This window comes from Saccopteryx leptura, chromosome 5, assembly GCF_036850995.1.
Source record: "Saccopteryx leptura isolate mSacLep1 chromosome 5, mSacLep1_pri_phased_curated, whole genome shotgun sequence".
In the NCBI taxonomy this organism is placed as follows: domain Eukaryota; kingdom Metazoa; phylum Chordata; class Mammalia; order Chiroptera; family Emballonuridae; genus Saccopteryx; species Saccopteryx leptura.
Window position 1 is genome coordinate 104,949,096 of NC_089507.1, and position 26,813 is coordinate 104,975,908.

The 26,813-nt window shown below is 40.2% G+C and overlaps 1 protein-coding gene across 1 annotated transcript in view; it reads right to left on the reverse strand.

Annotated features, from left to right (window-relative positions):
- Positions 1–515: 515 nt before the first annotated feature.
- The window catches only part of ITGA8 (integrin subunit alpha 8), a 248,220-nt gene continuing 221,922 nt past the window's right edge, over positions 516–26,813 (reverse strand). The window contains exons 27-30 of the mRNA XM_066385213.1: positions 25,771–25,884; positions 18,425–18,526; positions 5,471–5,593; positions 516–3,335 (exon numbers count right to left, since the gene is read on the reverse strand). Coding sequence (XP_066241310.1) covers positions 3,249–3,335; positions 5,471–5,593; positions 18,425–18,526; positions 25,771–25,884 — 426 coding nt within the window. The 3' untranslated portion in view covers positions 516–3,248. The remainder of the gene's footprint in view (positions 3,336–5,470; positions 5,594–18,424; positions 18,527–25,770; positions 25,885–26,813) is intronic.

The window sequence follows — 26,813 nt, forward strand, 5'->3', positions numbered from 1 at the left end:
GAACCTGCAACCTTTGTGCTTGGGGATGACATGCCAACCAACTGAGCTATCTGGCCAGGGCTTAATTTTTAATTTATTGATTGATTTTTAGAAAGACAGAGAGAGAAAAGGAGAGAGAGGGGAGGGGGATAGGAAGCATTCATTTGTTGTTCCACTTAGTTGTATATTCATTGGGTGCTTCCTGTGTGTGCCCTGATCAGGGATTGAACCTGCAACCTTGTTGTTTTGGGACAATGCTCTAACTGCCTGAGCTAACCAGCCAAGGAGTTCAGTGTTATTTAATAAAGTCACAGAATTATTGAAGCATTACCTCAATCTAAGTTGGGAACATTTTCATCATCCCAAGAAATTATGTATTTTTGCTCCTTCAAATTTCTTCCAGTGTTATTTTTCTAATAAAGAATCAAGATGTAAAGACAGAAACTTTGATGTCTGCCACAGTGAGAAAACTTTACTTTGCTTGTGAAACAAACCACAAGTACATCATTGTGTATTTAATTTTTAATTTTATTAGTGACAAAGTAAATAGATATCTACAAATGCATTTAAATAAAACAAGAAAAAGAGTTGAGTTGAAATAGGGTTTCAGTGATGACTAGTCCATGTTGTGTGTTTAATGTATAAAAATCTCCAAGTTTATAAAACCCGATTTGCCCATTTTCCATGTCTTAAAAATCAGCTGCAAGAGTTTTAAAAGGGATATTTAACATTTAGAGAGAATCTAAGAAAAGCACAGCACATTGTGAGTTATGGAAGTGATTGGTAACACTATGACAAGAAGCAGGTACACTCAGTGCATTGTTAGAGGATTCTATGTAAAGAGGGATGCTCAGGACTGATGACTGGAAGGTTCACCTGACCTCAGTGTCCCCTTCTTCCACTTGCTTCCACATTCTAAGTGGCTGAGGGGGCCGCTATGGGCGTGATGGCCCTCTGTGAAATGCTTGTAAGGAGCAGTGCTCATCCCTTTAGAAGGGACTACTCTTGGCTAAGCCTGCGCAGAAGGTGGGTTGCCTTTGAAGCCCTCATACCTTGCTCTGCTCTGGGTCCCACTCTTCTTGGGACCTCTAGTTTCCCCAGGTGTCTGTATGAGTGGTCTCACAGGGTCCTACATTTATCTGTTTCTAAAAATTCTGAGTTCTTTCATGAATGTTAGCTTAAAAGGCTATGGTTGTGTTTTATGACACCACTTATAAAAAATCCTGAGGTGCCAATTTCTATTGGCTAAAAGACACTACAACAAGAGTTAGGGCATTATTTGGGGTCAGAGAGTCCTGTCTGACATCCTTCCAATCATATCCTATACAACCACTTCCCTATAAAACCAATTCTAGATGGACAACATACACCTAAGACCAGAGGCTGGGGTGGGGACCCTCAGACGGTTTGAGGCACGTTTGGTTCTTCTCAGCACGGTCTGCCACATATACTGCGAGCCATACTTCATTCCTGACAGACTGGAAACTACTACGACGACACAATTTAATTCACAAGCAGGAAGAATATGAACTCCATCAGTGTATTCTTCCACATGCCTTTCATTTGGTCACCAAAGAAATTCTGCAGCTATAGCCAAATGGCTTGTCTCCAGGTTAAGGCACGACAGAAAATTTAGTGTCTGTGAGTTTGGCTCTTCATTCAATAAGGTGTGACTGTTGAAACTGGGATACAAATTTCCCAATGGCTTTGTAAACTTAAGGATCTGGGTCTGCTTGTTCTATCATACTTAATATTCAGGATATTAATTTAAAAATAACTAATGCCAGTGTAAACATGCTTTAGATACATAGGTCTATAAAATATTGCACATAAATATAAAATTTGTTCAGTAATTCTTCATAGTAATTTTTCATTATTATAAAAAGAATACAAATTTGTGCAGACTATATGAATTTGGCTGGTCAGTTTTACATCAAATATGATAATATTACACATGATTATGGATTATTTATAAGAGTTTTAAACATCAAGTGTTTATGATGGTTAAATTCAAGATGATAGAAAGTAGGTTAAATAAGGATAATTTTCCAAAGTCATGTACCATAAAGACTATCAGTAAAAATGAGTAGTAAATTTGGAATAAGCAGTTCTAAAGAAAATTGTTGAGAATCCGTTTCCTAGGTTCATCTCACATCTGCGTAACTTTGTATTTCCTTCTTATTTTGGTTTAACAGGTCTTCTCTGTGTACATAGTAAGTTTGAGGTATTGTAGAAAAAATAGGTATTTAATCCGAAGTTAAATATTGGAGTTGCTTCTTATAGATGTTAAAAATATGTTTACCCATATTGTTAAATTACTTTTTATTAATGAACTCTAGAAATTTTACCATAATTTTTAAACACCACACAGGGTTGAGAGTACCTTAAAAACTGTGCACTGCTAATTAAGTAAATGTAAGGATTTTTTAAAAACATAAATTGCAGCTTTTTGCAAAGCTAAATTAAGCAGATGTGAGTCCTTGGAAAGTGTGAATACAAGTAATTTCAGGTGCAAGGCAGCGAAGTATTAAGTGAAACTAGCTCCGAATACCAGTTTTCTTTTCCTCAACACTGTCTAAACCCTAATGAAGCTCTGTTAAACAATTGATCTGCACAAAATGGTTATCTCAGAAGGAAATCTAGTGAGTGATTTTGAAAACCAGCTAACCAAATCTTAAATTTCCAAATCTTCTTGATGACCAGAGTATCACCTAGAGAAATGGGAAATAAGTGGTTATCCTCACTTACAGGATTCTCTTTGTCATCTCAGAAGTACTTTCACAGTACCAACAACATATACTTGTCTCCCTGAGCCATAATGTCATTAGAAATATCTCTTTTCCATAGGGAGGTGTCAAATATTCGGTTGGATACAGTAGTGTTGGAAGGTTCAGTCCTAGCTCACCTTCTAGGTTTCATCACCATTGAGGTGTTTTGTCTTTGTGAATTAGGTTGGATTTACCTGGAAAACAGCTGTGGTTTCCAGGCCCATTTCAAAGTGTCTGCTAAATACAGAGTGACTCAAGCAAAAGGAATCTTCCGCCATGGCTGACTGTTTCTACAATGTTGAGGATGTTCCCGCTCCCAAAAGGCTCCCTGGGCTCCATGGCAACGTCTCCAAAGAGTGGTGTCGATGAGGTGACACTCCCGGGGCCTTTCCATTTGTAGGACACTGGCAGGTACAGGAAAGCCTTCATTTAACCCTTGTGCTTCTTCTTCTCTCTGAACAGGACCAGGCTTGGAGGGTTTTTTTGTTTTTTGTTTCCTTTTCATGCACCAGGGGTTTTCTCATCTGTCAGCTGTTCCCTGTCATTCATATCATCTTGGGGGGGTCTTGATCTGTCAAAGAATCCACACTGTGGAAAAGAAAAATGGGCTAGAAAATCACGCCATTCTGGAAATTTGTGAAACCCCTCGTGGTAAGAATTTTCACTTTATATATTTTCTAAGGAACTTAGAGCTCCGTGAAGGTAATCTTCCTGCTTCTCCAAACTGAGATGTGAAAACAGAGTATTCTTTACTTGCAAAGGACTTCACTGCATAGGGCAGAGTGCTCATGTCCTTCCTCTTGCCATCCTGACAGTGGGAGAATGTTTCTGTTTTACATAAACCACTTGTGGACCTTGTATCTTTTTGGGGGACTACAGCCGTATGGACCAGGGGTTTCCTCTCTGCTTTTCTGTATGTTTTTTGGAGCACTCTCTGCTGACAGCACTATCTGCTAACCAGGGAAGGGAGGGTCTCTCCTGAAATACACTGCAGGCTTCCTCAGGATGGATTACAGAAGGAAGTGAGGAGATCTTTGAGTATCTTTTGACACTTGGTGGAACATAGAGAGGAAAATTAGATTGGTCATTTATTTATTTCAATCTCAGAACATTTGAGGTATTTTGCAAAGATTAATAAAGAACTCAGGGAATTCTAGAATGCTCATCCTCCTGAATCTCAAATTAGTATTTGGTGTAGGAGAATATATCTTTTTGTAGAAACCTGGAACCTCAATTTTTTTTTTTTTTTTTGTATTTTTCTGAAGCTGGAAACGGGGAGAGACAGTCAGACAGACTCCCGCATGCGCCCGACCAGAATCCACCCGGCACGCCCACCAGGGGCGACGCTCTGCCCACCAGGGGGCGATGCTCTGCCCCTCCGGGGGGTCACTCTGTCGCGACCAGAGTCACTCTAGCGTCTGGGGCAGAGGCCAAGGAGCCATCCCCAGCGCCTGGGCCATCCTTGCTCCAGTGGAGCCTTGGCTGCAGGAGGGGTTAGAGAGAGACAGAGAGGAAGGAGGGGGTGGGGGTGGAGAAGCAAATGGGCGCTTCCCCTATCTGCCCTGGCCGGGAATCGAACCCGGGTCCCCCGCACACCAGGCCGACGCTCTACCGCTGAGCCAACCGGCCAGGGCCCGGAACCTCAATTTTTACTTACTGTTTCTTTATTGGAAGCCCAATTCATTGGGTTTGCCTTATAACTATCAAGTTGTCTTTCAGTTGTAGGACTAGCACAATGTTCTGTCAATTGGCACATGTAGCTATAACATTTATGGAAATACAGTTACTATAACAGAATAACACAATAATCTCTTTCTAAAGGTGTGTAAGACTATGGGGGCTCAGGATGGCACAAAAGAGCTGATAATGACCACAGACACCAGTATTTAAAAGGCAAGGTTTTCTCAGTCTATATCTATTAAGGATGTAGTATATAGTTTTAAAATAAAAACACACTATGATTTTTGGAGAACCTCAACAATAGTGGTTAACTAAGATGTGACTGCATTAATGACCCTGATAGTCACATAATTCTGACATTGTTCCTATTTTGGGATGGAAAATTCTGTTAAACTTGGTAGTCATGTTTGTTTTGGGACCATAATTTAATTTCTATGGTAAACTTTTAGAACAAAATTCAGTAAAACACATGAAAGAGTAAGTTATGTCTTCCTAATGGAGGTGAACTATATAATTGGCCAGAAAACAAAAAACAAAAAAAACAAGTCTAAGAACATTACAAGCATGATCTATTTGCCTTACCTGATAGTTCAAGTACCAATTAATTACTATATTAATTGTACCTGTGTAGTGCTTGTAAAAAAACTCAAAGGATTGCTGATAAGACCATTTCAATAAAAAGCTTAAGATCTTGGTCAATTAAACAAGAAAAAGAAGTCTTCCTCTCTTCCTCAGACATTATCACTCCAAGCATATTGGAAAAAAGATCATAGATCTTAGTTAACAAAGTCAAATTTTCTATATAGTTATTTACAAGAAATATCAAGATAAAAGCAGCATTAAACATCCCTAGTCTTCTTAAATGTCAGCTACTCAAGCCTAGTTTGCCAAAGCAAACAAGATACAATGTTACTTTTACATTTTTTAGAGCATTAAAAACTCCCAAATCATACCTTTAGCATTGTCTTTTTAAATCCCAAGATCTATCCTTCTAAATCCCTTCAGTGGCCTCTCTACTCAGAAAGGAAAGTAAAGAAACTTACCTTCCATAAAACTAAGGTCAAAATGGCCAGAACCAACAATCCAAGAAGTATTGCTAGTATTATCACCCACAATGGGATTGAGAAGGAAACATTTGGGGTTGCCCAGATAACTGACGTCTTAATCTGAAATGGAAAATAAAGCAAATGAACTCAAATTTGAAAACTCTTTGGTGAAATAAAGCAGTAGTTACCAATATGATATTGGGGGTAAGGATCCATATAATAATTGAAACCATCCTAGGAGAGAGTGAAAGGGTTATCACACTTGAACACGGATCTTAAAAATTCACACATTCTCACATTTCCCAGGTTGGGTGAAAGTCTAATTACAGATACCTTGTGGATGTTTGGCTTCTAATAGCACAAAAACCCTAGAATAGAGTTGAGGCAGACCAGGAACCAACAAGGTAGAAAGGAATGACCTTAAATTGGACTGGACCATAACAACAATGGCTAAAAGTAGACTCTACAAAAGGCCAAATCTGTCTACTCATGTTTCTCCATGGAACTGAGCTTACCTCACTGAGAGGTGAGCTTGTGAACAACCACAGATGGTTAGATGGTTGCATGTACAAGAAGGTTAGATATCATCTCATCTAACACCCCCCCACACACTGGTTTACAGATGAGAAAAATGAGTCCCAGCAGGCTAAGCGACTCATATAACTAATTAGTGGTGGCACCTCTTTTCCTTGAGATTCTCTGCTCTATCAGTGAATCAGTGAAGGGTAGCCCAGCCCAGATTGGGAGCCTAGCCATCTGGTATTTTATGGAAGTAACTACAGTAAACAAAATGAACACTAATTGTCCTGATGTTTTGGAGCTGCCTTCAATCCTAAATCCAAACTGAAACTCATTTTACTCCCTACCCACTGCTACAAGGGAGCTTGGAAGTAAATGAGACCTCCCAGCAGGACTGCACACTCAGTGTCTGTGAACCACCCCTGTCCCCAGCACAGGCACAAGATGCTCTCCTACTGCTTATGTGCGGGGCCCATGGCTCTGGAGATTCAGAGAGCAAATAAGCTGCAAACCCCCACAAAAATCAAGGAGAAACCCCCACCATGCTGCTAACACCTTATGTTAAGAAAAAGAAAAAAAAAGTGGTAGAGCGTTGGCCTGGCGTGCAGGAGTCCTGGGTTCAATTCCCGGTCAGGGCACACAGGAGAAGCACCCATCTGCTTCTCCACCCCTCCCCCTCTCCTTCCTCTCTGTCTCTCTCTTCCCCTCCCGCAGCCAAGGCTCCATTGGAGCAAAGTTGGCCCAGGCGCTGAGGATGGTTCCATGGCCTCTGCCTCAGGCACTAGAGTGGCTCTGGTCACAACAGAGCAATACCCCAGATGGGCAGAGCATTGCCCCCTGGTGGGCGTGCCGAGTGGATCCTGGTCGGGCGCATGCAGGAGTCTGTCTGACTGCCTCCCCGTTTCCAACTTCAGAAAAACACAAAAGAAAAAAAAAAAGTATATTCTTGGATCCAGAATGTTTTTCACTGAGGCGGGCCTACTGGCTACAGACAGAAAGAAGCAAGCATTACCTCTGCTAAACTGGTTGAAAGTGATTCTTGTTTTAACTGAGTTGGTTGGATCAATCATGACAAACATGATCCAGACAAACATTCAAGAACTCGAGGCCACAATTCCCTAACCCACCAGTCAGGAACAGATGACTTCATGATGAAGGCTGGTGGTTCTCAAACTTCCCCTGGCTGGAAACATGATGTCTTCACAGCCAGCACTCCAGTATCGGGCCCTGACCCTGCTCATGTCTCTGCTTCTGTCTCCTTAACGAGAGGCAAGCATCCTGTTGATCCTCCTCCCAACTTGCCAGAGTTTTACTGCTCCTTTCATCTTGGTCCACTTCCTCTATGCAACACACACACTGATGACTTAATTCATTGGGTTCTCCAGATGCAAATATCATTTATATTTAGATCAAATGACAGAATTGCAGTGTGAAACTGCTAGTCACACCACATGGACAACAGTGCTAAGGACTGGATATATTGTGGTCTCAACGAGAAAAAGGCAGACCGTAACTTACTGCTGTAAGTACAGTGTGTCCGTAAAGTCATGGTGCACTTTTGACCGGTCACAGGAAAGCAACAAAAGATGATAGAAATGTGAGATCTGCACCAAATAAAAGGAAAACTCTCCCAGTTTCATACCTATTCGGTGCAGTTCGATGTAGGCTCACACACAGATTTTTTAGGGCTCCTAGGTAGCTATCCCGTATAGCCTCTACAGACTCGTCACTGACTGATGGCCTACCAGAACGGGGTCTCTCCACCAAACTGCCGGTTTCCTTCAACTTCTTATCCCACCGAGTAATGTTATTCCTATGTGGTGGCGCTTTGTTATAAATGCACCGATATTCACGTTGCACTTTGGTCACGAATTTGAATTTAGCAAGCCACAGAACACACTGAACTTTCCTCTGTACCGTCCACATCTCGACTGGCATGGCTGTGGGCTGCTCCGCTGTATACACGGTGTTACGTCATTACCTGCGCATGCGCACATGCTGCCACATCATCCTATAGAAACTGGGAGGGTTTTCCTTTTATTTGGTGCAGATTTCACATTTCTATCATCTTTTGTTGCTTTCCTGTGACTGGTCAAAAGTGCACCATGACTTTACGGACACACTGTACTTTCTTCCTTTGACTATTAACATTCCTCGCCAGCTTTGTCCTGCATTGTCACTTCAATAGAAAGTGCTACATTCCGTAATCATAATGGCATTACCTTCACCCAAGCAGTCACAGTCTAAGGACAGGACACATGATATATAAACTGAAGAAATGCATTACAAGGGCTCATAGCAGTCACAATGCCACTCGGATTCTGCAGCTGAAGTAATTTATTTAAAATCTATCCTTCGGCCCTGGCCGGTTTGCTCAGTGGCAGAGCGTCTGCCCAGTGTGTGGAAGTCCTGGGTTTGATTCCTGGCCAGGGCACATAGGAAAAGCGCCCATCTGCTTCTCCATGCTTCCCCCTCTCCTTTCTCTCTCTCTCTCTTCCCCTCCCACAGCCAAGGCTCCATTGGAGCAAAGTTGGCCCAGGTGCTGAGGATGGCTCCATGTCCTCTGCCTCAGGCACTAGAATGGATCCAGTTGCAATGGAATAACGCCTCAGATAGGCAGAGCATCACCCCCTAGTGGGCTAGCCAGGTGGATCCTGGTTGGGCGCATTCGGGAGTCTGTCACTGCCTCCCCGCTTCTCACTTCAGAAAAATACAAAAAACAAACAAAAAAACCCCTATCCTTCATGTATCCTACCCTACATGAGCAAATCAAGGACTAGATCACTTCTTGATCAATTGTTTTTACATTCCTTTCTCTTAGTGAATTTCATCTGATAACATATATGAAATCAGCATACAGTCCTAACATTATGAGGTCCTGGGAGAAAGGACTTGAAGTACTATTTTTTTTTTAAGTGAGAGGAGGAAGATAGAGAGACAGACTCTCACATATGCCCTGGCCCACAGCCAGGGCTCGACCAATTGAGCTAGCCTCTGTGTCCAGGGCCAATAATTGAACCAACTGAGCCACAGGCTGAAAGAAAGAGAGAGAGAAGGGGAAGGGAAGAGAAGCAGATGGTCACTTCTCATATGTGCCCTGACAAGGGATCAAACCTGCGATGTATGCGTGCTGGGCCTGAGCCAACTGGACAAGGCCGAAGTGTTATTTTATTTTTTATTTTATTTTATTTAATTTCTACAGAGACAGAGAGAGAATCAGAGAGAGGGATAGATAGGGACAGACAGACAGAAACGGACAGAGATGAGAAGATCAATTATTAGTTTTTCATTGCGATACCTTAGTTGTTCATTGATTGCTTTCTCATATGTGCCTTGACTGTGGGCCTTTAGCAGACTGAGTAACCCCTTGCTCAAGCCAGCAACTTTGGGTCCAAGCTAGTGAGCTTTGCTCAAACCAGATGACCTGCACTCAAGCTGATGACCTCGGGGTCTCGAACCTGGGTCCTTGGCATCCCAATCCGACGCTCTATCCACTGCGCCATGGCCTGGTCAGGCTGAAGTGCTATTTTAAAATGCTACTGGGAGCAGACTGACACAGTCTTGGTAATGAGAATTTCAGAATTTTGGAACTGAAAGGGATGGTAATGATCATGAACTCACCACCCAGTTACATTGCCCCAGGAGAGAGGAAATCTGGAGCCATATAAAATTCTGAGGCTTCTTATGTTTTTCCTCTCATAAGCTCTAAATCCATGGAGTAAATACAGTTTCAGTCTATATTTTGTGCATGTGTTAGAGAGCACCTGAATTTACTAATAGGTAATTTAGAATAAGACAGGCCACAGACTATTCAAATTTTTAGTTAGGTCCTGGCCAGTTTCCTCAGTGAATAGAGCATTGGCCCAGTGTATGAAAATCCTGGGTTTGATTCATGACCAGGCACACAGGAGAAGCAATCATCTGCTTCTCTTCCCTTTTCTCTTCCCTTCTTTCCCTCTTCTGATCTTGCAGCCAGTGGTGTTGGCCCCAGGTGCTGAGGATAGCTCAGTTGGTCTAACTGTTGGCCTCAGGCACTGAGGATAGTTCAGTTGAGTCAAACATCGGCCCCAGATGGGAGTTGCCAGGTAGATCCCAGTCAGAGCACATACAAGAGTCTGTCTCAGTATCTCCCCTCCTCTCACTTTCAATTAGGTTTGTCTGTAGAAAGGAGCAGGGGAGCTCACTTACAAAGAACTAATAATGATATTTGAAAGTTTTGTTTTTTTTGCAGAAGTGATGGATAGTAGGAATTAAACATTAAATTGAACAGGAAATGCTAAGTAGGGTCTTTTGAAGCAGAAAACAGTTTTATAGGTATGCTTAGAAAAACTATTGGGGTTTTGTTTGCATTCATTTCTAAAGATTCTGAGAGCAGCGTCTTAAAAAAGTCCGAGACTAGATGATAACTACTGTCCTTTCCAGTTTACAAACTCTGAAATACTCATCACCACACTGTTGTCAGTCTGTTTCCAGTAATGTTATGTTCCTTTAAAAAATACCCCTTCATACTCTCTCTGAAAACGTTAAATGTTAGGATTACACATATTGTATGTATTTCCTATATGTCATCATATGTAGTTATCTAAGAGGAGTGGACATAAAGAATTTTAAAAACAGGCAGGCCTGAAGTGGCCGATTCCTTCTGCACAGGCATTCTGCTCTCACTGCTGCTGCCTCAACAACATCCGTGTGGCACTGAGGCTGCCCAACCTTCTCAGTCTAAGTGAGTGCAGCTTCAGAGACCTTCCCTGGCCCCAGTTGTTTTTATTCCTAAATGTATTCAGGCTTTTTGCTGCATAGTCAAGAAGTCACTACACTAAGGAGGATGAAAATACAGAAAACCAACAGTGGTGCCCAGAGCATTTCCTCAGATTTCCAGTGCAGAGGAGCGAGGCGCCGGCTGCTGCAAAGAGGTAGGTGAACAGTCAAGTGTGGCCCGTCACTGGGAGAGTCACATCTTGAAAAGAGAGGTGTTCCTGAGAACACATGGATTTGGGATTCATGCGATGTATGTTAAGTCTGTAAATGACAAGGGGGCATTTCATCTGCAGGTGGAAACAGGTACAGCAAAGCTTTTCCTGCAACTCAATCAACATTTTGTATAAATAAACTAGAAACTTGAACTGCAAGGTGACTAAAAGAAAATGACTTAGTGGGTCATGTTTATGGGTCTGAAAATTATTTAAATTTGTATTGGTGCTGTAGAAATTTATGAAGGTTTTGGGAAAGCTTGGCAAAGAAATAAAATGTTGAAAATACCAAAAATTTGTTACTTTTAATATTTTTTTTTTGCAGTTCCTTTTGACAAACCCACAAGAAGCTTGCCTTATACTTTGGATAATAAAGAATGAGAAAAATAGGTCTTATATTCTAGAGTTTCCAATGATTAATCACTGACTTAGTAAGAATTTTCATTCATTTCCGATAAGATATATTAAACATCTCGTGTTCGCTGCAGCTCTATGGGTATTCTCATCAGCTCCAAGCAAGGTTACTTTCGATGAGTGCTGTCACATAGAAACATAATGTAAGCTTAATTTAAAAATTTAAAATTAATTCAAAATTTTCTAGTAGCCACATTTTTAAAAAGGAATAAGAAAGATGGGGCATTAATTTTACTATACAGTCTGACCAGGCAGTGGTGCTGTGGATAAAGCGTCAGACTGGGACATGGAGGACCCAGGTTCGAGACCCTGAGGTCACAGGCTTGAGTGTGGGCTCATCTGGTTTGAGCAAGGCTCATCAGCTTGAGTCCAAGATCTCTGGCTTAAGCAAGGAGTCAGTAGGTCTGCTGCAGCCCCTCAGTCAAGGCACATATCAGAAAGCAATAAATGAGAAACTAAGGTGCCGCAACGAAAAATTGCTGCTTCTCATCTTTCACCCTTACGGGTCTGTCTGTCCCTATCTGTCCTTCTCTCTGTCTCTCTCCTACTCTGTCACACACACACACAAGTTTTTTTTTTGTATTTTTCTGAAGCTGGAAACGGGGAGAGACAGTCAGACAGACTCCCGCATGCGCCCGACCGGGATCCACCCGGCAAGCCCACCAGGGGCGACGCTCTGCCCACCAGGGGGCGATGCTCTGCCATGACCAGAGCCACTCTAGCACCTGGGGCAGAGGCCAAGGAGCCATCCCCAGCGCCCGGGCCATCCCTGCTCCACTGGAGCCCAGGCTGCGGGAGGGGAAGAGAGAGACAGAGAGGAAGGAGGGGAGGAGGGTGGAGAAGCAAATGGGCGCCTCTCCTATGTGCCCTGGCCGGGAATCGAACCCGGGTCCCCTGCACACCAGGCCGACGCTCTACTGCTGAGCCAACCGGCCAGGGCCCAATTTTTTTTATTATACATTTTCTCTAACCCTAAATATCAAAACTATAATTTCAACATACAAAAATATTATTTAAATATTTACATTCTTTTTTAAAAATTCTTACTAACTCTCCAAAACCCAGTGCATATTAATAGTTGCAGCACATAATAATTGCTATATAGTTAAAATGAAATATAGTCTTACCAAGACAATAAAGCTGGGTTTAATGGAAAAAACATTTTATATAGCTGCAGTTTTAAGTTTACATTTAAATGAGATGAAATGAAATAAAACTACGAGTTCAACTCATAGGTCCCACTGGCCACATCTCAGGTACTCAGTATCCACGTGTGGCTGGCAGCCACCACACTGGCTCGCACAGCGTTAGGATGTCTGTAATCTCACACAATGCTGGATTAACTGAATTACCCACCTCGAAGAGTCTTTCACCAAGACGGTGGTCCTAAGGCAGAACATGGGAAATACTTTTAGGACTAAACATTTTTCTTAACACAGGCTTGTGATTATATATTTTAACTGCTTTAAGAAAGAAAGGTAATGTTAAGTAACTGAAGTACTTAAAATTTAGGGGGAAAATTTGAATTGCATGTCAACTAATGAACAAGCTGTTTTAATTCATTGTTATGTATCAAGAACCTACAGCTCTTTAAGGAAATAGTATATAAACTTTTAACAATTCACTTATTATAATTATCTGCAATTTTAGGAAGTGGGATCCATAAATTGTAAGCAGTTTAGATTTTCTCAAAGTGATGCTAAGTAGGGAACATTTCATCTTACCTTCATCATGTTGTAAATCCTCTTGTTCTTTATTATGGTTAAAAGACCATAAATAAATCTTTAATATGCCTCCATTTCCTCATTGACATTTATGATATACTTTTGTAAGTTTTGACAAAAATACCAAGGTAGAAAGAAAAAGCTCCCGTGTATTTGCAACTGTAATTAATGTTGACGTCTGTATTTATGTATCACAAAATCTTGTGTAAATATACTTCGCTGGGGTCACAAGGATGTTTTAAATAAATATACCAAGACACCCTACCTACAGTTGCCATTTTAACATAAGGTGGACCAGCTGAACACACATTTTAACAACATTTAAATAGCTGCTGCGAGATAAGTAGTCCCTATCTTAAGGTCGAACCCCAAACTATTGTTTAATATAGGAATCTCATTTTAAGCAGCTGAAATTTTGTGAACAATCCTAAAAATCAAATGTATTGGCAGTTTATGGACGAGTTTTTTAGATGAACATTTTCATGACATATTTTAGAATAGCCACCTCTGAAGTAATACCAGGCAATAATATTCTCTTCTAGATGTAAATTGTGGAATTTGCTTTAGTTATGTGCAACACAAATGTCAAAATTAATTGGAAAGCAAAAAAAAAAGTGTTAAGTATCGAGGAATGTTTTTCTGCCATGCTGTAATGAATCGATGCTGTCACATCCCTCTGCTTCATGCAACCTTCCCTTCACCTCTGAACATAACAAGTGTCGCGTCACATGAGGAGTTCATTTTTACCAGCACAGAAACTATGCAAGAAGCAGCAGATGGGAACTGCTATTTCTTCAATATGAAGAGCTCATAAAGACCTCAAGAATGCTTGAATTATGACCATGTTGAAAGGGAGTATAAACAAACTAATCATCCCACACAAGGGCCTAGGAAAACAAGCAAATATTCTCTAGTCTCGCCAAGGAAGAAGGAACTGAGAGACTTTATCCCCAGTGGCGGAGTAGGGATTGGAGCTCTGACGATTTTCAAGCTACTGGTTCTAATGAGTTCTACCACCTTATAAAGAGAGAGGAAGGGAGAGAGAGACAGGAACATTGATCTGCTCCTGTATGTGCTCTGACCAAGGATTGAACTGGCAACCACTGCACTTCCAGATGATGCTCTAGCCAACGGAGCTATGCAGCCAGGGTGAGTTCTACCACCTTAAAGCAATTCTCTCCCTCTGGGCTCTTTTCGAGGTAGGAATGACAAGACTTTTGAGAACTCACTATAATAAAAGTCTGAATGTTTCTCCAGTTACAGTTGAGTCCTCACTTAACATGACGGATAGATTCTAGGACTTTAAGTAAACTGACATAAAATGAAACCAATTTTACCATAGGCTAATTGACATAAACAAGAGTTAAGTTCTTAGGGCATCTCATCAACGTGGTGACTGAACAACGTTGAACAAAATGTTATTCCAGGACCTGCTGTCTCCTTACATAAATGATGTGGCAAGTTATCTGCATCAGATAACAAGACTTTTTTTAAAAAATGCAGGAAAAGGGGTGGTGAGGGTGAGGGAAGCATGTATCTGCTCATTTCGTGGCCCTTCTGAGATGAGTTGAGAACAGCAGGCTGTCACCTGTGGCCAGCACAGAAAGATGCAACACTGTTGATGGAATCGACTGGAACATGTGTTTCTGTGAATGAACATGTGGTTAGAGACAACGAAAGGGCCCAGATTTATCTCCCTTAGAGCCACAAGCCTTTGAACCTCTCTGGATGAACATTCTATATAAAAAACCCCAAGTCTCTATTTTCTAAGTTGAACATAAATCCAGATGATAACAGACATCTCGGGAAGGAGAGGTGAACTGAAGGAAGAAAGCTGTGGCAGTGCTTGCTTTAAAATGCCACCAAAGTTTACCGAAATGGTTCGACTTGACGAATCTAGTGACATTTCTGATATTGGGAAGGTTATTATTATTGAGAATTAGCTTGTCCCAGGTACAGTGCTAAGGCTTTCTATACATAATGTTATAGTGGTACCTTGAGATACGAGCAGACCAACATACGATTTTTTTTTTTTAACAGAGACAGAGAGAGAGTCAGAGAGAGGGATAGACAAGGACAGACAGACAGGAACGGAGAGATGAGAAGCATCAATCATTAGTTTTTCGTTGTGCTTTGCGACACCTTAGTTGTTCATTGATTGCTTTATCATATGTGCCTTGACCGCGGGCCTTCAGCAACCCCTTCCTCAAGCCAGCGACCTTGGGTCCAAGCTGGTGAGCTTTGCTCAAACCAGATGAGCCTGCGCTCAAGCTGGCGACCTCGGGGTCTCGAACCTGAGTCCTTCTGTATCCCAGTCCGATGCTCTATCCACTGCACCACTGCCTGGTCAGGCAACATACAATTTTTTTTTTTTTAAGATACGAGCTGCGAATCAGTCAGTATTTTTGCTCAAGATCTGAGCAAAATTCTAAGATACAAGTCCTGTTTCAGGAAGCTGCCACTAGTTGGCGCGTTGGCGCATGGGTCCAGTATCAGTAGCACAACACCAGCATCTCGTTCTTTCTCACATGTTACCCACAGAATCAAGTCAAATCTCGTGCGCTGTACTCATTCTTGCATTATTTTTGCATTTTTTGCTAATTTTTTTTGTGTGCTATCATGGGGCCGAAGAAAGTGAGTATAAAGGACAGTGATGAGAAGAAGAAGAGAATGATGTCGACAGAAGTAAAGCAAGAAATAATAGAAAAACATGAGCGTGGTGTACGAGTGATTGAACTGGCAAGGCTGTACAACTGCAATACATCTACAATTTGTAACATCCTTAAACAAAAGGATGCCATCAAAAGTGCAAATCCAGTGAAAGGAACTACAATTCTGTCCCAATTAAGGACAAATATCCATGAAGAAATGGAGAAGCTTCTGCTGGTGTGGGTGAAAGAGAAAGAGCTGGCAGGAGATATAGTGACAGAGACTAATATGTGAAAAGGCACATATTATTTATGATGACTTGAAGAAGAAAGAACCATCAACCTCAAAAGAGGTAGTAGAAGATACATTTAAGGCAAGTCATGGCTGGTTTGAAAAGAAACACCCAGAAAAAGTTTCAACTGGTCATGCTTCAGCACTTTTTAATGACACTTGTTTGTCACATTTCCGTAACATTTTAAAAGGCAGGTAAAAGCAAACTTCTTTGGATAGATTTTTATTCAAAAGTCCTTCAAGTGAAAGTGCCGAAAGTGCAGCCAAAAAGGCAAAAACAGGTGATGATTAAGTGAAAAATATGTAATGTTAAGCTTAGATTAAGTTTAAAGTTAAGAAAGTGCATTTTTTTTACAATTAAGTTTTTGTCATTTTATTTTAAGTAAAGAAAGTGCAGTTTTAGTTTTGTTTAAAGTAAAGAAAATGCAGTTTTAGTTTACATTTAGTGTTAAGAAAGTGCAGTTTTAGTTGACGTGTCTACAGTGCCTGCATCCCTTCCTCCCTCCCTCCTCCTCTGCCATTCACCTCCATTAGCCGCATTCATCTGTCTCCAAGGTAAGAATACAGTACTAAATAACACTTTTTTCTTTTATTTCATATATTTTGTTATGCATTGATAAAGTATACATGTGTGTTTCTTGATTAAAAACATGTCTTTTTTCATAATTTAGGATGGTTTGGGGATGTTTCACAGGGCTGGAATGAATTAAATCTATTTCAGTTATTTTAAATGGGAGAAATTTGTTTTGATATACGAGTTGACTGACTTATGAGCTCGGTTACAGAACGAATTAAACTCGTATCTCAAGGTACCACTGTATTGTCTCAACAACTCTTTCAGGTGGATATGAGTAACAGCCTCAGCAAAGCAGAATGGTTTCTTGAAGGTTTTTTAATCAGAGTGGGGTGGATCCAGGACAGAGTTTAGAAAATCTATTTGAAATTGTGCATTTTCCTCTGCTGTCTGCCTGTGCTAAAAATTCTCAATCTTAGTTTCACTGCAGAATTGTCTCTTGTAGATCTTTTAAAGCAGTGTCAAAGCCCCACGTAAGACACACTTAATCCTGATATTTGAGATAAAGACTTAGCACGTATATATGTCTAAAGTTGCGTGAGTGATGATGCTTTTCTTTTTTTTTAATTTTTATTTATTTATTCATTTTAGAGAGGAGAGAGAGAGAGAGAAAGAAAGGGGGGAGGAGCAGGAAGCTTCAACTCCCACATGTGCCTTAGACCAGGCAAGTGCAGGGTATTGAACCTGCAACCTCAGCATTCCAGGTCAATGCTTTATCCACTGCACCACCACAGGTCAGGCGAGTGATGACGCTTTTCGATACTTAGGTTTGAGAATCGCTGTTCAATAGGTTAGTTTAATTTAGATTACTGAAAGAGTTAGTCTAGAAAGATTTAATCTCACAATGACATTTGAAGACCTATGCTGATAAAAAATTATGGTAATATCGATTTATATGCCATCCAAAGCAACACTTCTCAAATTTTATTGTGAACATAATACCCTGATGCTTTTGAAAAAATGCAGGTCTGTAGTGAAGTCTGTTTTGGAATTTCTAACTATTCCTAGGTGATGTTGGGGCTGTTGGTTTTGTAAGCCACACTTTAAGTAACAGGGATCTGGGGACCAGAGTGTAAGTGGGGGTTGTGATTGTCTATGGAGAGTCAAGAAATAAAGGTTGAAGTCATAATACTGTTTCCTGGAGCCCTGGCTATGATCACTTTCCTGGTAAAGGCAGAGTTTTGGTGACTGTGTCTGCTTAGCCCCTCACTCATCCTCCTCTCCGCTCTGCATGGCCTTGTCAGGTGCTCAGGATGTCCGTGGTTGTGCTGTGACAGATATTTGGGGGTAGGGGGGGTGGTCAGCGGTGTTTAATAGCCTCAATTTTTAAAAATAAAATTTCATTCTAAGGAAGCTTATAGTATATATTTTTATCTTCAGGTAAAAGTTACTGTTCTTGATGTAGAAAGAAAAGATTATTGTTCGATGTCATGCAGCTGGTCTCTGGCAACAATCCTGAGGAAGAGATTCGCTCCTCCCATTTATGTTAAAATTAAGCAATCAGTACAATTTTATAAAAAATGATCATTGCTGTCTAGACTTCTTTGAAACAAAATGGCTTGACTGAAAATAATATTAGTCCTGCCTTGTGACTGGTTATTTTTTGGGGGGGGTGTAGAAATTTACATGTAAAGTTTAAAAATTGGATTAAATGACCCTAAAGTAATTTTCAGTTTGAAATAAGAAAATAGTGATCTCAAGGGGAAACTGTTCTCAAGTCAATGTGATAAGCACTGAAACCTAGAACAGTGATTTAAAAATAATTCTTTCAATGAAATTATTTATGCCTGTATATTTTTAAGATACTTACTGCTATGCTTCCCTCTGGGAGTTTTGTTGGCTGATCTTTATAAGGCATCTTCTTAACTTCAAAGGACACCAGGGATGCAAGAGAATAGGGATCATTTTTTCTCTGAAATTAAAAATGTTTATTTAAATATACTTTACATAAAACTTTTAAAAGTTACTGGCAGCTACCCAATTACTTTCAGTGTTTTCCACATCCAAAGCAAACTTTCCTTCTTTTACATTTCCACCATCCAGTCTTCCATCCATCCATCCATCCATCCATCCATCCATCCATCCATCCATCCATCCATCAGATATCCATCTATCATCTATCCACCATCCATTAATCATCTATTTAGGCATCCATCCACTTCATCCATTCATCCATACATCCTCTCCCTCTTATTTTTAAAGCGAATTTGTCTTATTATCAAAAGACTTTGTACAATAAAGTTAAAACAAAACACAAAATCAGAATCCTAACAATGAGTAAGCACAAGGATACATATAGCTGCTGCTAGTGAAGAACAAAGGGGAAACAGAGTGGGCTAAAAATTCTTGTTACAGAGGAAAATGGTTCAAGGGAAAGACTGGTACTAAGTTATAAAGAAATTTATCACATTTCATCTTATACAGAAGACCCAGAGCACTGTCTCTCAGTCTTGGCACCATTAAGAGTTTAGGTTGGTTTGGGGGAGGGCTATTCTGTGCAATGTAGAATGTTTAGCAGCATCCATGGCCTCTACACACTAGATGCCAGTAGTAATCCTCCCTCCCTCAGTTATGACAACCAAAAATGTCCTTAATTACTGCCAATGTCCCCTTAGAGTGCAAAATGCCCCTAATTACAAACCATAGCCTTGGCCCATTGGCTCAGTGGATAGAGTGTTGTCCGGCATGCAGAAGTCTCGGGCTCAATTCCTGGTCAGAGCACACATGAGAGGCAACCATCTGCTTCTCTTCTCCCTCTCCCTTTTCTCTCTCTCTTCCCTTCTCACAGCCAATGACTCAACTGGTTGAGCATTGGCCTCAGGTGCGACAAATAGCTTGGTTGATTCAAGCATCGGCCCTAGACAGGGATTGCTGGGTGGATTCAAGTTAGGGTGTATGTGGGAGTCTGTCTCACTATCTCCTCTCCCCTCACTTAAGAGAGAGAGAGAGAGAGAGAGAGAGAGAGACCTAGAGCCATATAGTGTTTTTGAGAGAACTTTTCAGCAAAAACTCTTTGTTTAATTGGTTTTCATATTAACTGTTGATTAAAATCAAAGGAAAATACTTAAGAGTAAGTCAAGAGCCTTGACACTCAGTTGGTTAGAGTATCATCCTGAAATACCAAAGTTGGGGTTCAATCTCTGGTCAGAGCACTTAGGAGAAGCAACCAATGAATACATAACTAAGTGGAACAACAAATGAATCTATCTTGCTCAATTCTGTCTCTCTAAAATCAATCAATAAATTAAAAAAAAAGAGTAAGTCAAGAAAAGACATTCTGAGAGCTTAAGCTTCTGTGTTCTTCTGCTGATTAACTTGAGTCAGTGATTAGATCTATCCAGTGGTTGCCCATAGCTGACTCACATGGCTCTTGAGAGATTGTTAAAGTTTCAGGAATTATGAGTACCAATTGTTAAATAGATCCTTATTAAAATTTAAATTATATATACATAAACTTCAGTCAATTGTAATTTTAAACAGTAATAAACACTCAAAACTCAGTAATTACTTATTATTTTATTGCATTTTACAATTATTTATTCTCTAGATATTATGTATGTCTATTGTATCTAGGGAAATACTACATGATGATGACCTACAGTACAACTCTCACTAACTCCATCTTCAGCAATGTCATGTTAGCAGCTTGAAATTGGCCTCCAAGGATGATATTTACATCATGGAAATCAGCAAATGCTACATATTAGAGCTCTTTTTTCTCCCTTAGAGCAGTTTATTAAATATTTACCAGCGCTTTACTGTCTATGATTGTTGAGGCCAATCCAACAGGTTAGATTGTAACAATGTTGTTTAATTTCTTTTTTTTTTTTTTTACAGAGACAGAGAGAGTCAGAGAAAGGAATAGATAGGGAAAGACAGGAACAGAGAGAGATGAGAAGCATCAATCATCAGTTTTTCATTGCAACACCTTAGTTGTTCATTGATTGCTTTCTCATATGTGCCTTGATTGTGGGCCTTCAGCAGACTGAGTGACCCCTTGCTCGAGCCAGCGATATTGGGTCCATGCTGGTGAGCTTTTGCTCAAACCAGATGAGCCCGCGCTCAAACTGGCGACCTCAGGGTCTCAAACTTGGGTCTTTCCGCATCCCAGTCCGATGCTCTATTCACTGCGCCACTACCTGGTCAGGCTAATTTTTTTTTTTTTAAGTGAGAGGAGGGGAGATAGTGAGACAGACTCCTATATGGGCCTGGACTGGGATCCATCTGGCAATTTCCTGTCTTGGGCCGATATTCTTGAATCAACTGAGCTATTTTTAATGCCTGAGGCTGACACGGACCAACTGAGCTATCCTCAGTGCCGAAGGCCCATGCTCAAATCAACCTATGGGAGGGGAAGAGAGAAAGAAGGGGGAGAGGGAGAGAAGCAGATGGTTGCTTCTCTTGTGTGCCTTGACTAGGGATCAAAACTAGTACAACACTTTTTCTACTGAGCCTTTGGCCAGGGTCTAAATTTTTTTTTATCGTTTAATTTTTTTTTTTTCTGTGGCTAAATTTTTTTCTTCCTTCAATAAACCCCACTTCCTCTACATGGTAAGGATAGGCCAAAGTATGCAAAACATATACTTAAAGGCACTATTAACTTTGGCTTTCTCTTTCTTTCTACCCTAACATTCCAGAATAAGCAACTCTATTCATTTAGAACAAATCTTTTTAGTTATTATTTGGTTGGTTATTCTTCTGATGTTTTTTTGTGTCCTGGTATTTCCATTTTAACTGAAAGCTGGATTTTTTTTGTTTGTTTGCATGAAAAGTGTTTTTAAAAATGTGGAAATCTTTGTTCCCAAAATCATGTGTGTACTTGGTGGTTTAAATCTACTTTCCATACCATCCTGGCTGGCAGCCACAGAAGAAACAACAAACTCTGGCAATGAGGTTCTGTGCAGAAGGATTACAATTACATACTCAAATGTGTGTCCATGCTCTCAAACCACCAATGGACTGGTTTTCTTTAGTCTCCAAGTTCAATAAAAAAATGAATAGAAAATATATTTTTTGCTCTTGAAGTCATGTGTTTTGAAAAAGAAATTATGGGAGAACTTTGTCTCTGAATGGACTCTAGATAAAAACTTTTTGTCCTAGCCTGACCAGGCGGTGGCGCAGTGGATAGAGCATTGGACTGGGATGCAGAAGACCCAGGTTCGAGACCCCGAGGTCACCAGCTTGAACCCAAGGTCGCTGACTCCAGCAAGGGGTTACTCGGTCTGCTGAAGGCCCGCGGTCAAGGCACATATGAGAAAGCAATCAATGAACAACTAAGGTGTTGCAATGAAAAACTAATGATTGATGCTTCTCATCTCTCTCCGTTCCTGTCTGTCTGTCCCTGTCTATCCCTCTCTCTGACTCACTCTCCGTCTCTGTAAAAAAAAAACAAAAAACAAAAACAAAACAAAACAAAACAAAAAACTTTTTGTCCTATGTGATTCTGCATTTATGAATATGGAAGTTTCTTAATGGATAAAAGATGGGATTTAAACTCTAGAATGCAGAGCATGGAGAAACATGTTTCACTGAGGACTTTCTTCCACCGCCTTTCTTTACCACCTCTGCTCTTGGCCACAGTTGGATTCCTTCTCACATTTTTCATTCATCGCCACTCTTTACTGTCATTTCCAACGGTTCACAAACCCTGTGCTTTGCTGGGCTTCAGAAACACCGGAAGTCGGGCTCAGAGATTCTGATTCCACACTCTGAGCTGAGATTCCATTTGTCATATGTTGTTTGGAATTTTCACATTGCTATTTAACTTCTTGTTTTTTTTTTTGTTTGTTTTTTTTTTCCGTTACTTTTCTCCCCAACAAGATTATATAAAAACAAAAGGCCTATATCAGGGAACATAAAATTTATATCTCCTACAGCAGCTAGAACAGCACGCACAGGAGCCTTCATCAAACCTGGCTCACCGACCACATAAAAGCACCATGAATGAACACATCAGGTGTTTTACTTATTTGATGACCTTCCCACCCCACATAACACCCATCTGATAAATAATACAACCCATGATTTATCTGTTTTTTATTTTAAAAGCCAAGGTCTCTTCTACCCTTTTTAGGAAAAAGTTCATTTTTTCCCCCATTTTTATGAGTTTCTCTGGAGCTCCAGGACTAAGAAACGTGAGCTTTTAGGCTATGATTGGCTGGGTCAGCATCAAAAAAAGATACACTAGCTCTGTGGCTGTTAGGTCATAGGCACAGCACAGGTAAGTACTTAATTCAGGAAAAACAATTCCGAGTGGAATCATATTATTGATTCCATGTTGAAAGTTGAATGCTTTCAGCCATGTTCTTTATATGACAACTATATTTTTCTACATTAAATAATCTTTTTACATAGAAATCTCTCTGGGTAATCACTGCCACACTGTAGGCAAGTTAGGATTGAAAAGCAGCTGGAGTTGACATCCCTTGATAATATCTTAGATCTTCAACCAGCCCAGCTGTTAATCTTCAGAAAATGCTCTGTTCCTCCCTCATGGCAGTGTCATTTAGACTGTTGTCAGTAGCCTACCAGATGCCTCTATGGGGTACTTTTGCACAAAGATGGTCACGGTACTCATAAAAGTTACAGAGTTGTTAATAAATGGAGTGGGGAGTGGGAATTTTGAGTTGATTAAACACCTAGTGTGGCCGGTAACAATATGAGCTCTTCTACTCCCTGACTCTCACCTCCCCATTGCCTAATTCCTTCTCAAGAATTATTTTAAAACACATACCCATTTTAGTAGCCTATGTTTCAACACTCAGCATTTATCAGAACCACTTACCTTGTGAGATGACAAAACCTAGGCAATTACAGGTAAAACTTGAAGCTGTAAAGAAGTTGCTGTTTCAAGGAACAATCACTGAACAGGGAAGCATTTAAGATCAACCTAAATAAAACCTTTTCCTGACCAGTCTGTATGCTCACCATGTAGACAGAAACAAATGTAGTGCAGCAAATCCTGTCAACCAAGAATTGTAAACTTTCTATCCTGGATTAAGAAGGCAGAAAATGTTTACTTCCCTCTGGGTTGTATGCCAAAACTATCAGACCTCTAATATATCCAATATAGGGGGTGTGTGTGTGTGTGTGTGTGTGTGAGAGAGAGAGAGAGAGAGAGAGAGAGAAGAGAGAGAGAGAATTTGTAATAACAATGCATTCTTCTTTTCCAGTCAGCTTCCAAAGGTGGAACTGAGAAACTGTGGAAGTACAGAAATCTGAGCTACAGCTGTGGGTATACATGTAGTGACTTGTGCCACTCTCTCCCAAATCTTTAGAAAGAGGCGCTTTGCTCTGATAGGACTTTGGAATGTCCCTGCACATTGTTCTGGTCTGACTTTACTCGTGCTAAATATAGTAGTTACTGTTTAGAAAGTCCCTTAATTGCTACTGACTTCTAGACTTGCGGGGTCTTTTTGAACAGGAAATGAAGGTGCAATTTTCCTTCTCAAGGCCTCCTGCTAGAATAGAATATTATGCATAGAAGTGACGCTTCCATGTAAAAGCATCATTTGCCTTTGACCACAGTGTCACAATGATTTTAGTCCTGCTTTACTGAAAACTTGTTCTCCCTCATTTTAGTAGGACGTGATGTTCAAAGTGATGGGAGGAATGTATAGTTATCATTTAGAGCAGTGTTTTTCAACCACTAGTCCATGGATCAGTCCACCAGAAATATTGTGTTGGTCCACAAAAGAGTTACCCACCCTGATGTTATATGAAGATTATAGACCCAATGATCTTAGTCGAATTCACATATGCTCGAGGTGATTTCTACCTTAGCGGTCCCCAAAGTAATTCTCCTATTTTCACCTGTCCTCAAGTGTAAAAAGGTTGAAAACCACTGACTTAGACTGTGTGCACTTGGGAATACAGTCAGATTCTTCCCCCAACTCTGAGATGACAAGTTACAGCAGAGTCACTGTGAGTAAACTGATGGAATGCAAGTCACACCTGAAGCGGTGCCTGCAGCATAGTTGGCACACCATAAATTCTTGTTGAGTGAATAAATAAACAATGGTTTAACCAAAAAAAGATAAAAAAAATTGTAACCCCAGACAGCTGGCTCAGTGCTAGAACATCAGCCTGGTGTGTGGATGCTCTGCATTCAATTCCTAGTCAGGGCACACAGAAGAAGCGAACATCTCCATCTGCTTCTCTATTCTTCCCTCTCTCCTTCTCCCCCTCTCTCTTTTCCCCTCCCACAGCCTCCGCTTGATTGATTCTAGCACATTGGGCACTCAGGATGGCTGCATGGAGCCTTCACCTCAGGCACTAAAAATAGCTTGGTTGCGAGCATGGCCCAGATGGGTAGAGCATTGGCCCCAGATGGTGGTTGCTGGGTGCATCCTAGTTTGGGTGCATGTGGGAGTCTGTCTATCTCCCCTCCTCTCACTTGGAAAAGAAAAAGAAATTGCAAATTGTGCACTGCACTTCTCCCTATGTAAGTTGCTACAACCAGGGGTAACTGTGCTCCATGGGACATTGGGAATATCTAAAAACATTTTTTTTTGTTGTCACAACTGGCATCTAGTGGATAGGGCTCAGGTATGCTGCTATAATACATCCTATAATACAAAAAACAGCCCTACAACAAAGAATTATACAAAATATTAATAGTGTTAAGGTTGAGAAAAGCTTGCCTGAAGTTTTTTTTTTTTAAAGGGCTTCACAACAAAATTTTTAAAATAACTTAAATTTTCCTCTGGTTTATTTTAGAAACAAAATTAAATAATATTTTCAAGACAGTAGAGGTATTTTGAATCAGAAAACATGAAAATCTAGAACTATAAAATTTTATGTATATTAGTTGGATTCAAAAGAATTTTACCCTATATATGTGTACTGAATTATCACATTATAGACTTTAAACTTATATATGTTATATATCAATAATATTTCGGTAAAGCTAAAAAAAATTGTCTTAACCAGATGGGAAGGATGACCAACAGATCCTTCTTATAAAAGAAAATATAATTTCTTTTTAAAAATTTAAAATCAATTTTTAAATATAAACTACCTAAATTCTTTTTAATTTAAAATTTGTAAAAACAAAATGTTTAAAGTTTAAAAACCATTTTAAACAATAAGCGTCAAGCTGAACTTTTGAAAAGAGGTCCCCTGTGAGCGGTGCCTAGTGTTCGGTGCTTCCATTACCTGGAGGAACGTCTTGGCCCATAACCGGGATCTGACTTTCAGGACTGCACTTTCTCCTCCTTCCAGTCGTCCCACTGCACAGGAGATTTGTAAACACTCGATATTTGTACAATTCTGCAAAAAAAAAAAAAAAAAAAAAAAACTTTGCAAAATTAGCAGCTTTAAACTGTAGTAGAGAATTGACCCTGAAGTCAGTTTATTTATATCTTATTTCCTCAGAAGTCATCGCCTAATCCAGTGGTCCCCGACCCCCGGGCCGTGGACTGGTACAGGTCCGTGGGTCATTTGGCACCGGTCCACAGAGAAAGAATAAATAACTTACATTATTTTCGTTTTATTTATATTTAAGTCTGAACGATGTTTTATTTTTAAAAAATGACCAGATTACCTCTGTTACATCCATCTAAGACTCACTCTTGACGCTTGTCTTGGTCACGTGATACATTTATCCATCTCACCCTAAAGGCCGGTCCGTGAACATATTTTCTGACATCAAACCGGTCCATGGCCCAAAGAAGGTGGGGACCACTGGCCTAATCTTTAAGTTATTAATTTAAATGAAGAACAAATACATTAAAACAGCCAAGAAAAAACACAGTTTGGTGGTAATGATGTACCAACTTCAGTGGCAATATAGAGATAAAATGGAACATAAGGACAACATAAAATTTAAGTTCTTTTCTAAGGACTTAAAACCATCTTCTTGCAATAGCAACTGAATTGTTCTGTTTCATTTTCTTAGAACTCAGGGAAATGTTTCTATGGACAGTCACAGCACTCAACCCTGGACAAAATAAAAGTTCTAGAATGGTTTTCAAAGAAGGTCCCTGAGTTTATATTATTTCAAAGATTCAAAGTTATTAACCTACTGACAAGCATTTGCTCTATAACATTCTTCTTTCTGTCTAAATTACTTCCTGGTTATAAAGCAGGGTCTTTGGAGGGTTCCAGCCATTAAGCTGTTTTTAAACTATATAGTTTATTTATTTATTTTTAAGTGAGAGGAGGTAAGATAGACAGACTTCCATATGTGCCCCGACTGC